This window comes from Macaca thibetana, chromosome 17 (genome assembly GCF_024542745.1).
Source record: "Macaca thibetana thibetana isolate TM-01 chromosome 17, ASM2454274v1, whole genome shotgun sequence".
NCBI lineage: Eukaryota > Metazoa > Chordata > Mammalia > Primates > Cercopithecidae > Macaca > Macaca thibetana.
Window position 1 is genome coordinate 78,671,165 of NC_065594.1, and position 13,743 is coordinate 78,684,907.

The following is a 13,743-nucleotide window of genomic DNA, read 5'->3' on the forward strand; positions in this document are numbered from 1 at the left end:
AACCACAGGGAACCTGTGAAAGACTTCACGGCCTGCTCATCTGGGAACAAACGCAGAGTGCACAAATGCAGCATCACGCCTTGCCCCCTCTCCGTCCTTTGGGAGACAAGGTTTCCACCAGAAAGGCTGCCTTCTCAGACAATCAAGCCAGCTGGGCTGCGTTGCAGAAATGCCGTCTGATCATCTCCCGTTACAACTTCTTGATTGCCTAATCGCTCCAGTGGGAACTATCTTAAGGGAAAAGTATCTTCTTAGCTCTAGATTTGGCCAGATGCAAAACTCATTAACTAGTTTTTGCAGAGTGAAGCTGTCAGAGGAGGTTACATGACAACATGTCATCTACTTTTCTGTCTGGTCCTGGAATTTCTGCTGTGCCCACCAATTCAAGCAAACATCAGGCCAGGGGATAAAACAATGAATACACTTCACAAACACACAAATTCCCACCTTCCAATCTTCCTGAATGGCTCTCACTTGTCTGCTGCTTTGTATGGTTTTATACTAATTAATGTCACAAAACATGGGAATAATTCCTTACCTTTCCGGGTGAGATATTCTGCCACCAGGGCTGTTACATGGACATAGCACATTGCTGCCTATAATAGAAGACACATGCCTCAGAATCATCATTCATAACAGCATGTCGTAATGTCCCACACAGACAGAAATCTAATCAATGTATGAATGTATATATTAGATCTCAATGCACCAGCTAGTGTTTCTAATAGCTGACATCTTCCCTTTTGAAAGGAGTGGAGCCGCTCACAAAAGCTGAAAATTTGAAATTAATTGGGAGTTGAGATAAATGGCAGTAAATTTGCTAAAACTTGTTTCTATATAGAATTATTACATTTGTAAAGTAAAAGATAAAAGCAGCCTTTTCCAAATTTCAGGTGCTAATATATTTTTTGCTTGACTTAAAAATTAACAGCAAGTTATAATTGTTTCCAAACATAAAATTCTAAATAAAAATCATAATTTAACCTTAAATCGGTAACATTATACATATCTTAAATTGAAAGAAAAAAGAAATTATTTTCACCAAATTGCCATGGTGTTATAAAGATCAAAGACAGCTGTTGGAAGTGAACCTGCTGCAAGGTTCTAATGCGTGTGGTTGTGTGTCTGTCAGCGGGGTGAGTGCCACCGCGTGGTGCCCTCATCTAGACCCTCACCCCTAGCTAGCCAACAGACACCGGCGGAGGCTGCTCCACGTGCACGTGTGTCAACGAATGTCAGCAGTGTGGCATGCACTCTGATGTGTGCAGAGAGAAGTCTGTTGGAGAGTGGAGTTATGCACTGTCCAGTCCTCAGAGGCAGAGTTCATGCCTCCCACGTGTGTCCCTCTTGCAGTGCACAGCAGGGTCACATGCACTGAACAGGCAGGAAAGTACATGACGGGTTTCTGAGCACATACACAAAACCAGACACGGCAAGGGCAGTAAGAAGTCTTATAAATTAGCTGCTTTCGTCCCCTATTCACTGGGTATACTGGGTTGGGTGGTGTCCCCCCAAAATTTATGGCCTCCCTGAGACCTCACAATGTGATATTATTTGGAAACAGGCTCTGTGTGGGTGTAATTAGTTAAGATGAGGTCATACTGGTGTGTAGTGGGCCCTAAATTCAACATTACTGGTGTCACAGAGGAGGAGAGGAGACACAGGGACCCAGACACATGGGGGAGGATGCCACGAGACCACGGAGGCAGCGACTGGAGGGATGTGGCTACAAGCCGAGGAACATCAAGACTGCTGGCCACACAAAGAGCTCAGGGACAGGCATGGAACAGGTTCTCCCTGAGGACATTCAGAGATGCGACCCTGCTGCCACTGCAATCTTGGACTTCTGCCTCCAGAACTGTGAGAGGATACATTTCTGTGTGAAGCCACTCAGTCTGGGTACTTTGTTACGGCAGCCACGTAAAACTAATTCACAGAGGAACAGCTGAAGCTCAGTGAGTTCTTCCTTTCTTTTTTTTTTTTTTTTTTTTGAGACGGAGTCTCGCTCTGCCGCCCAGGCTGGAGTGCAGTGGCCGGATCTCAGCTCACTGCAAGCTCCGCCTCCCGGGTTCACGCCATTCTCCTGCCTCAGCCTCCCGAGTAGTTGGGACTACAGGCGCCCGCCACTGCGCCCGGCTAGTTTTTTGTATTTTTTAGTAGAGACGGGGTTTCACCGTGTTAGCCAGGATGGTCTCGATCTCCTGACCTCGTGATCCGCCCGTCTCGGCCTCCCAAAGTGCTGGGATTACAGGCTTGAGCCACCGCGCCCGGCCGCTTTTTTTTTTTTTTTTTTCTTGAGACCTAGGCCACATAGGTCATTAAAGAATCTTAAATTCTTTTTTTTTTTTTTTTTTTTTTGAGACGGAGTCTCACTCTGTCCCCCTTGCTGGAGTGCAGTGGCCGGATCTCAGCTCACTGCAAGCTCCGCCTCCCGGGTTCAGGCCATTCTCCTGCCTCAGCCTCCCGAGTAGCTGGGACTACAGGCGCCCGCCACCTCGCCCGGCTAGTTTTTTTGTATTTTTTAGTAGAGACGGGGTTTCACTGTGTTAGCCAGGATGGTCTCGATCTCCTGACCTCGTGATCCACCCGTCTCGGCCTCCCAAAGTGCTGGGATTACAGGCTTGAGCCACCGCGCCCGGCCAAGAATCTTAAATTCTTAGAACCATAGAAAAATTACTTCTCTTAGTTATTCCTTTTTATTATGGCCAATGTGCGGTTTACATTAAATTTATAGTCAAACAAAACTGTCATGTTAATGTGTACTTTTTAGCATATTGAACTCCTTGAAAAATAAATATGTAAATATAGTTAAAATTTTCAGACTTAGAGTATGTTTATTAATTCAAACGGTTATACAAGTTTAAAAGTCAAAACTTGCTTGCTATAGTAATACCGTCCATCATACCTAAATATCTCAGGCACAGACACTGAATGAGTTCTCCTGGGAGCACAGACTGCTTTACAGCCAACTGTTTTCTCCAATTCCCCATTTTACAGATGATGTCATTGAGCAACAGAAGGGTTAAAAAACTGGCTCAATGTCAGAGTTAGTTAATATTGGATCTTGGATTCAAAGTCCAATATTACTTGCACTGGAGCCCACACACCCAACTCCCAGCCATGTGGTCTACATATGGAAACACATCAGCTCTGCAGAGAAGGGAGTGCTGGAATACCTACTGCATCCACAAAAGGAAATGGACTACCTCATGCAGGAGAAAGCAACACCTGTCATGACCTTGAGTAACAGGAGAAATTCATTTTATCATAAAATAGCTGAATTTTAGAACTACAGAGGAGTTTTGATGTGTATTTTAATGAGCAGGAAACTGTATGAATAGGTTTAAGAGCTTAAACAATGCTCTTCAGTGGCAAAAATAACCTCTTACAATTTGTTTTAAATTATTAAAATGCTCAACTAACTATGAAGTCACCCTGAGTCTCATACTGTTTAAAGTTTTGCATATTTTTAATTGGTTTTTGATTCATGGGATAATTTTTCTCAAAACTGGCTTATTTTAGTGAATGGGGCCTCACTGTTTTTTTATCAAAAACCCGATCAAGCGGCTGGCAGGGCTACCTCTGAGAGATCGCCGTTTTTGACGTGGATCCTGGCCATGCTGTCGAGCCACGTCTTCCTGAGCTCAGGCGTGCTGGCATAGGATTTGGCCAGGCTGTACTGGAGGTCCACCAGCATCTCCGGGTCATTCTCGTGTTCCTTCATCTGGGCGGTGGCCATTAGCACCGTGCGTATCCTTTTGGTCAAGTCCTTCACATCGGAGGAGAAGCTGGTGTGCTAAAACAAGGGTAGAAGAAGAAAGGACACGTGGCTTCCTCTGTTTTCTGCCTGTCCATATGCACCTCAGGTGCTGAGGCAGAGTCTTGGGGTGAAACTAACATGGGCCAGGCTACCCACCTTGATGAGCCGGTCACTGTTGGCACAGTTGTTGATGATGGACAGGGACTGCTGGAATCTGGTTCCCCCAATGCCAACAACGTCTGCTATCAGCTGGCTGACGGATATGATGACCTTAGGGACACACAAACATGAGCAAATCAATTTGCCTTCAAATGACTGCCCAGGCTGGGCTTCTGTGTTCAGTCAGGATGTGCCTGAGGACAGGGGACAGTGGGGGCTGGGGGGGTGCTTTGAGCAGGGGTCACTCCAGTGTGGGAAACAATGTCTGAGGTACTTTCTTCCCCTTTAAGAGTAATTCCAGAAAGTGATTCTGCTAGCCTTAAAAAACATTGTTTGCAAAACAAAATGCCGATCAGGAGAGCAAAGGGAGGAGGAGAATGAGATAAGCCCATCCACTTACCTATTACCTTCTCCAACCAAGAGGGAGACATTATTTCTTTCTCAGTTTTCAGTTTGAACTTACATGTATTAAATATGCAATGGGTAGACTGTCCTTTGCAATACTTTACCAGAACATGGATATATTAACTATGCCATGGAGGGGCGCTGTCTTTTTTTGGCTCTATGAATAGCACTGCCTTTACCCAATTGCTTGAGCTAAAGCATGGAAGCCATCTTTATTTATCCTTTTCCTTCACCACACCCACGTACAATTGGTCACCAAATGTTGTCAACTCAATCTCCTCTTCCTTCTGACCTCACCATCCCTGGTCTAGGAGAGCATCCTCTCTGACCTAGCTTTGACAATGGTCTCCCTAGCTGAGGTCTAGACTAGCCTTGACCCATCACCAACACTGGAGTCCAGAAGATCTGTCCAAATACGCCACGATTTGGATATGCAACCATGGGTCCTCCTCAACTCCTTCTCACCCATATTCTAAACTCTGCAGTAAGGAACGTGTCTAGTTCCCCAGACGAGTGCTTCCCCGTGGTTTACTGTGGCCTGGAACACGCTCACCACTCTTCAACCATGAGCCCTATGCATCCTTCACATCCTCCAGGTGCCCCTCCTGATCCACTCAAGTTCCTCTACAACAGCAGTGGTCACACTTGTGATCTAAGAGTTCCAGAGCTTGTCTGTGACCTCCATTAGACTACACTCCATGAGGGCTGGGAGAGGGTGGTTTTGTTCATGGTTGTATCCATGAATGCTACGTGGACCACAAATATTGTTTCCAAAAAAAAAAGGGTAAAATGCAGAGATGGAAGAGGGATCCCTACCATGTGTTTGTAGAAAAAGAGAGTTTACAACAATACAGTAGTTTGGTCATTATCTTGGCTGGCTCTCAGAGCAGAGAATTTAGGATGCTTTAACTCTAGAGAGACAGCAGATGTGTCAGTAGATAGAGGACAGAAAAGAACCACTTCAGTTGGGCTTTTTGTTTCTTACCTAAAAGGTTTACTATTAAGCATCCTCACATAGGTTCTAATACCTATGTGAGTATTAGATAAGACAGAGCCCCCCCCCATGGCATAGTTAATATATCCATGTTCTGATAAAGTACTGCAAAGGACAGCCTACCCATTGCATATTTCATACAAGTTCAAACGAAAATGCAATGGAATTTTAATCAGTCCGATATTGATTCAATATTTAAATGTCAATTCACCAACAGAACGCATCTCGGGCCCAGATCTTATAGTAATGGAGCGTGAAGTAAACCAAGCCAGCAGATGTGGCTTCCCAGTTTTCCAGATCTTGCAGTATCTTTACGACAAGGGAAATTGGTCAATGTGATACTCAAAGTTTTCCTGATACAGCAGGATTGTACAGAGTAAATCCTTATTGGAAAGCTAAACCACACGCACTTGCAAATGTGTCCGGACAAAGGACTTCTTTCCAGTGTAATCGAAGTTGTTCCTCATCAGGAAGTAGAGCAGCTGGGAGGCCTCGGTCCTGATGGAGCTCAGCTTGGAGTTGCAGCACTTGAGAATCTCATAACACAGAGCCGCACACATGTCGGCTCTGCCTTCATAGAATGTTGAGGGAAACTAGACAGGATGAGAGGAAGCAGATAAACCACAGACAGGTCAGTGCTTGGTAATGTACCCTTCAATTCCGCGGGAAGGAGGAAAACTTCTAACCATCACCCATGAAGCAACTTACCTTATAAATTAAGGACCTTAAGGCAGTGAAGACATTTTTTAAAGCCGTTTCAGACTGATGTTTTTGAAGAAAACACAGGTAGACATCAAAAACTTTTTTCATGAGAGGATTATGTCCATGGTCAGCCAGGAGCTGGTTCTGAAAACAGACATCGACGGCTTTGTTAGACATACCAGTCACCTCTAGTAGGTTTCACGCAATTTCAGGCTCAAGAAGTACATTTTCTAAGTATTAAGACAACTTACACTTCTTTAAACAAACTCTGCCTTGAATCCTCTAGGAAAGTACAGAATTCTTTTGTAGAAGGAACTATCAATACATTTATGTTTTGAGGCTAAGCCTCCCAGCAAATTATAATACAGTTGAAAGGAACACTTGCTTAGTACTGACTGGGCTTCTACTTATTAATATGTACTCATTTTTACTGTCTACTAGCAGCTGATACAGAGGTGTCATTTGTGACATCTTAATTCCAACAGGGAAGTGCCATCACAGGTATGCGTTAATTACAGATGGGGAAAAATACTCAAGTAAGGTATATGAACCAGGGCTTCGAAAAGGGAAAGGTGGTCTCCCCGGGCCTCTAAGGCACTCTGCTAAGTTATGAATAATCAGAGAGTTTGGGAAGGTGGAAAATGTACAGGCTTTGGTCAGGTACCACTTATTATGGGTGTGAATTTGCCAGGTAAACTGAGTCTCAGCATCCTCATCTGTAAAACGATGACCCTAAAACTGACCTTGAACAGTGACTGTGAAGATGTGAGATCAAGTGGAGAAACCATCTGATGCGTACTGTGGTCTAGCTCAGTAGGTGATATCTAGCACGGTTTTAACATTTGTGGATTTTACTTATCAAAGAAAAGAAGACTATAATCTGCTTCTAGTCACTCAAGATTTCCTCGTGTCAGTAGAAAATTCACACAAATTAAACACTTTGGAAGCCTGGTTGGCTACAACTCCCATCAACTGCAGAATATACATAGCAGCTAGAGGTGCGGCCCAGCAAGCAGCCAGGATGAGCTTCGTGTCTAAATGTGCACGACACTGAAGAGCACCACTTTCCAACATGGACAAGCTGTCTGAACAAAGCTCTGCAGGGGAACGATATGTGTGTGCATTCTGCATAAGTAGGCAGATTTGACATTTATAAAGAAAAGAAAATGTCAAGAGGCCAGTATCTCAAACCAATCTTACAATTCGGCCAAATGAACAGGGGTAACTTACGTCCATATGATTTTGCTACATAGGAAATTATGCTTGCAGTCATAGTTTCAGAGCAACATCTACCTTGTCTTGTTGGAGGGAAATTTTTCCTCAAGGAGTAAGTTTTTGTTTTTTTTAGGTCCAGTGAATTGTGGATATATCACAGCTGACAGAACACCTGGAATTCACAGTGATCTTTCTATCATGAAATACTACGGTACCATATTGAACTCCATCATGTGAAAGGGGAGCAATTTAATGAGCAGAAAGTACAACTATTTAAATGAATATGATCTAATTCTCAACTATGAGCAGCTGTTCATACACACACACAAAAGTGATTTCCAGTGTTTGAGGAACTGCTTACAAGTTTTATCTATGAACGCCATTTTCTCAGGAGCTGTAGTTTGAAAGCCTTGCTTTTCTCCAATGTATTTACATTCCTAATTATAACTGGATTAAGTTTTGGGTGAATCTGGAGGTGACCTTTCATTTTCTTAGCACTCTTTGCTATCCAGGAGATATGGTTTCTACAAAAATTCCCAAGCTTCACAGTTCTGCTATCTGAACTGGCCCATTTTTCTAATGTTTCTCTATTTTTCCCATGTTTCTCTACTTGAGTTCAATTTCTCCTCCTTTCCCTCTCTATGGTCATGGCCTTTACTTCTCATTTTCAGGATTTAGTCCTCTTCAGCTCTCATCTCAAAACTTGTTTGCAAGAATGGAGTTAAAGCTCATTTACATTATGTATCCCATAACCTGTTGTAAACCTCAAATACATACAATAAAATTTATTTTAAAAAAGACTTAAATAACCTCCATTTAAATGAATAAAGGACCTTTTGTCCCAGACAAAAGGGACAGTTTCCTAGCTACTTGCCTTTATTTTCCAGTCACTTTTCTTCCCTCTTTTTCTGTGTCTCCCTGCTGCTTTCTCATCAAATAGAAGGTAACATACACTAAATACAAACACATCTTTGAACATTCAGAAAGGCCCACAGGGGGCAAAAAGAGCAAAACAAAAATCACCCTTAACTGTTCCACTCAGAAATATCCACAGATAACAAGGCAGGGTATCTTATTTCTATCTTTTTATCCCTAGAGACTCTTGCTGAAGATGGGAAATTTTCACTTAGGAAATTAAATGACACATTAGAATAATATAAAGGCATGGCTTATTTCTAGCAATAAAGTGGAGACTGCTTCTCCAGGAATTCTCTGTCTTGGATTCAGGTTTGACCATTGTAACATGGTCTCTTATGGAGCTTAATCCAGGAGACGTGACTTTCAGCAAATGAATGCTCAGCATCAGTAACTTCTAAAAGATCCAGGAACACAGAGGAAAACAAACCTTGGGTGTCCAAATGAGGTAACTGGAACAAAGTTAATTTAAGACAGCAAACTCTTCCCAGTCAGACAGCATTTATCATTATGTACACAATTATTGTAAAATAACATTAAAAAATCAGTTTGGAGAAGAGCCATTTCTGTTATAGATGCTTGCCAATCACTAAGATGACCTAAGCCCCATGTGTCTGCAGACCAGGCTCATGGTTGAGCAAAGCAGATCACAAGCTGCCTTGTAAGCCTCCGGCTGCCCATGTGCTCCTCCCTGTCTTGGTTCCTATTGCTCCTGATTATGTGTTAGTTCTCACTGCTCAGTTCAGATCAAGAAGAGGTACTAAATGGAACTGCTAAAAACACATTTACAGATTAAATCTGTGAACACATTAAAAATATCATAAACTACTTGAAGGCCAGCATTGGTTTGGGATTGTGTTAATAACAGACATTAGAAAAACCGTATTTTTCTGCATGTGACAATCTGTTTACAAAACAAACCCTTTTATGTACTAAGTGAGATAACATGTGTGAATGTGTCCAGATTTGTATATATCTGATATCTGCTAAGTGTTTGGTAATGTTTTTCTTCTGTCTGCATAAGAGATCATTCAAATACCTTGATCTTTACTCAACTCCATCTTTCTCTCACACACAAGCACACTCACATCTGACTTAGTGGAGAACAAGACCTTTGGACAGACCAGTTGTGTAGTGATCTTGGGCAAATTTCCTAATTTCTCCCAGCCACAATTTCCTCATCCATAAAATGTGGGATAATTCGATCTATCAGGCAGAGTTGTTATGAAGATTAATGCCTGAGGCACAGAAGGCACTCAGTACATAGCAGGAAGCTAATGTAATAATAATAACCAGAATTCTGGGCTTAAATCTTTCAAACATTTTATCTTACTAGGAAATTGAGTTCTGGATTGTCTTTGGCAATCTATTAGATGTAGCCAATTAAGAGAGTCAGTAACCACAGAGCTATACCTGTTAAAGATGACTTTCTTGAATTATGCCAGCTCACTCACTGTTCTATCTCTTCTGATATGGTCCAACTGATACCTCAACTGAGTAAATATTTGCAAAGAAAGATCCCAGTGGCTGCAGTGCTAATGAGCCTCTCGTATCTGTGAGTCTAAGCCAGGGAAGACTGTCTTACCACACGGCCCAACATCCAGTAATGCCACAGAGCGCACCATCCATTCGCCTACCTTCCAGTGTGTGTGTGTGGGGGGGGTGCTGAGCTTTAAACCGGAAACATTTTTTGCATGCAGGCATATAAACCTGGACAGAGATCACCTTAGCTCTAGAAGCTCAATCTTCCTTGGGTGTCTCAGGGATCAGGCCCTTTGCCATAGGACCAGTGAGGAGCAAACACAGGTAAAAGTGCTTACTGTTAACCTGGAGTTCACATCTGAGCCCCTACTACCTTCCCATTCCCAGACTGGAGGCCAGATATTTGGAGTTCCAGGAATAGTGACAAATTCTCTTCTTTACCACTCTTTTTTTTTTTTTGAGACGGAGTCTTGCTCTGTCGCAAGGCTGGAGTGCAGTGGCGTGATCTTGGCTCACTGCAACCTCTGCCTCCTGGGTTCAAGCGATTCCCCTGACTTAGCCTCCCGTAGCTGGGACTACAGGCACACACCACCACGCCCGGCTACTTTTTTTGCATTTTAGTAGAGATGGGGTTTCACCATGTTGGCCAGAATGGTCTCGATCTCCTGACCTCGTGATCTGCCCTCCTTGGCTTCCCAAAGTGCTGGGATTACAGGCGTGAGCCACTTCACCAGGCCCCTCTTCTTTACTATTAAGTGAGAAACTTGAAGGGGGCTGAATTAGAACTGCAGGCTGTTGAGTAAGGAAACCGTCACTGTTCTCATAGGTGCACTCAGACTGCGCTTGTGCCCCGTGTGCCTGGAGCTCACCCCATGCTGCTCTGCAGCTCCAGAATTTCCTGCTTATTTACCTGGTGGGGCACAGGCAGAGAGGGGAAGAAGGTGTTGCCACTGCTGTTCTGAACTTAATGATTCATGTTTGAGACTGATACAGGTATGCATGGCCAGACATTTACTTTTAAAACCTTCCTTGCCTATTTACTAAGAATTTTTAACTAAAAGTACCCACAAGAAAAGAGAGGTTCCAAAGCCTCTTTCATGTTTCTAGTAGAGCCACTGTGATGTTCAGGTCTCATACCCAGAGTTTCTGATTCAGTGGGTCTGAGTAGTGGCCCAAGGATTTCCATTTCTGACACGCTCCCAGGGCTGCAGCGGCCGCTGGCCTGGACACCACAGTCTGAGAGCCCCCGTAGTAGAGGCTCCAGGTAACAAGGCACTCCTACCCCTGAGCTCACTTCATTCAAGCTCATTTCCCCATCTCTCAACTGGGCTCCTAGGAATGAGCTTCATGGGGACAAGAGTGGGATGGCGTCTGAAGAGAGTAAAGGTATATAATAATAAAGTGACACAATGTCAGGAAAACTATCATTATTCTTCCTAATAAAGGAATGTGCTTTAGGAGTAGTGGAGACAAGTAAAGCAGAGAATGACTTCGGTTCTATTTCCCAAATACCCTTGCAGATAAGCAAACTGTTCCAATATTTATGGTATATAAACACTCATTCAATTTCTCCTTTCTATGCTAGAAATGGAAGTAATCGTTTAGCAAGAATGAGAAGTATTCGGTTCCTAAAAACAGGAGTGGCTGAAGAGTCCATCTCCACCTACTTGAATATTACTTGCTAAAACTTAAAAACAATAAAAAAAAAAGTTTCATTTTCCATCTCCGAAACATTTTTATCATTTAATGTAGTAACTGATAAAAAAACTGAAAATATGAATGTGTTTGTATTTATTGCTCCTTTCTACATAAAAATCTAATTTAAATGCTATAACATTTGGATATATTTAAAGATATTCAAGGCAGAAATGCCTGATTAGGTGCCTATATTCACAATCCTCAAGGTTTGAGCCAAAAGTTAACTGCCTCCAGAGATCATGTTTCCATCATGCCCAAGCACGCAGCACACACTGACCAGTTAAATTTTATTTCAGGGCATTCAAGCCATTCACTGTGGAATGATTTCATTAAATGAATTTAAAGATTAATGGTTTCCTTACAGGGGCAAAAACAATTGCGGAAGTACAAATGCAACACAGTCAGTTTACGCTGGTTGAGCTTACCAAGCAGAATGAATGTGGAAGGTAAAACTCGACCACGTACAGCTGATTGATACAAACCTTAAACGCCAATGTAAATAGAGAGAGCGTGTCCAGAGCTGTCAGGCAAACCTCAGTAGCAATGTTGGCTTCAAGTAATGACTGGTGCAGAACATCTGCGTCCGAGTGGCCGTAGCCTGCATGAATTACAACACAAGATTACTGCCCAGTGGTTCAGAAGGCAAGGCTGGCAGGATGGGGTAGGCACAGTCAACTTTTGATTATTTACCAGAAGGCCCACTTTGGAAGCTTATCTCCGTGTTTGCCTTTTTTTGGGGGGGGGGGGCGGTGGGGAGAGGGAAGGAAGGGAGAAAGTAGTAATAAGGTTTCAATTCAATTATAACTTTTTTCCCACTCTGAAAGGGCAATAACTGCAGCAAACATTTATTATGCACTTGCTGTATACCAGCCACGATTCTATGAACTTTACACATATTCTCTCATTTAATCCCTCAACAGCCCTATGAAGTATGAACATTGTTGAACCCTCGGTAGAGATAAGGAAATAAAGGCATAGGAAGGCTAAACTTGTCTAAAGTCATACAGGCAGTAAACAGTGGAGACAGGACTTGGACCAAGACAGGGGTCGATCGATTCTGCTATCCAGCAGGAGTGCTGGCGGAGGCTAAGATTTCCAAAGTTTCCCATGTAGACGGAGGCAGCAGCACAACACAGGTTAAGAAAATGAGCCTGAGATCAGGCTGCTGCTCACTGAGTCCCACTCTGCCACTCACCAGCTGTGTGGCCTTGGCAAGTTATTTGGCCTCTTTATAACCTCAGTTGCCGCATCTGTAGAATGGGGATAATACAGTATCTACCTCAAAGGGTTGTGGTGAGGATTAAATTTGCTAATATTTGTGAAGTTCTTGGAACAGTGCCTGGCACACAGTGAGTGCTATGGAGGTGTTAAGTCAATAACATCAGGATCCGTTATCAGCAAGGCTCGTGAATGATAATCAAGAGTTGACTGTGCTGTGCATAGTATTCTACTTGCTTTAAGAAAAAGCATAAAAGCCAACATGTCTGAAAGAAATGCTTAGAAAAAGAAAAGGACTTGAAGAATCTGTCATTTAAATTTAGCTTAGTCACACATAATTTAAATACAAGCAGAAATCTTCTATATGTGGGAAAATCAATTTAGTACTGATATAAATGCAACTTGACATACAAGTTGAGATATTAAATTATGAAATGGTATGCATTAGCAGAAATACATACAGGGATGCAAAGATGTTACAGTATTGATCTAGATTACAAAGAAAGATGGCAATATAATAAAACACCATGTAATGTCTTTCTCCAAGGAGCAAAAATAAAGCAACGCTTATTACTTAAGTAATTTTCCTAATACTCCAGAGAGGAGGACATTTTGTACACAGATCAAGAAAATGAAGTACAGAAAACCTAGGGAATGTTCTTGAGACCAGTAATGGGGGAAAAAAAAAACAACAACAAAAAAACCCAGAATCTACACTCCAAATTCCTCATCCAGGTCACTGTATCATAGTACATATTATTGGGAGAAAATCAAGTAACTAGCATGACATCATTCTGACTTAAATGTCAGAATTATAGAGGGGTTTTTAAAAGGCTACAGAAGAGCTTTAAAAGCTACAGAAGTGCTTTTTAAAATATGATAGAAACGCTGTTGTGTGCTTTGATCCAATGCTGCTTTGCTTTGACCAAGGTGGTGCTGAGATCCTGTTTGCAGACCGCATCACTTCCACTCTGCAGCACGGCCAGCGCCTCTCCAGATTCAGTGAGGATCTGTCATACGTCTGGCACCATGCTAGTTCTATTTCATGTTTTGCTTTTGGGGTATGAAATCTCCCAGAGAAAAGAGAGGTGGGTATGTTGGGGTACTAATATCACTTGAACTGCCATGATGGTAAGCCAAGGCATGACTTTATTCAGCAAGGTTTGTTTGGTAAGATACAGAGACAATGAAAGAG

At 42.6% G+C, this 13,743-nt stretch overlaps 2 protein-coding genes across 29 annotated transcripts in view; one reads left to right on the forward strand and one right to left on the reverse strand.

Moving 5' to 3' along the window:
• Window positions 1–13,743, forward strand: part of UBAC2 (UBA domain containing 2) — an 885,094-nt gene that overhangs the window by 323,398 nt on the left and 547,953 nt on the right. The gene's annotated exons all lie outside the window — the stretch shown is intronic.
• DOCK9 (dedicator of cytokinesis 9) overlaps window positions 1–13,743 on the reverse strand; it is a 298,820-nt gene that overhangs the window by 34,955 nt on the left and 250,122 nt on the right. For all 28 annotated transcript variants that reach the window (XR_007720659.1, XM_050765961.1, XM_050765940.1 and 25 more), the window contains 6 exons: window positions 11,813–11,928; window positions 6,027–6,164; window positions 5,729–5,911; window positions 3,917–4,030; window positions 3,581–3,796; window positions 539–596 (listed from right to left, as the gene is read on the reverse strand). Coding sequence is in view for 27 of the 28 variants with exons in the window: in XM_050765961.1 (XP_050621918.1) it covers window positions 539–596; window positions 3,581–3,796; window positions 3,917–4,030; window positions 5,729–5,911; window positions 6,027–6,164; window positions 11,813–11,928 (825 nt within the window). In the remaining variant the exon portion in view is untranslated. The remainder of the gene's footprint in view (window positions 1–538; window positions 597–3,580; window positions 3,797–3,916; window positions 4,031–5,728; window positions 5,912–6,026; window positions 6,165–11,812; window positions 11,929–13,743) is intronic.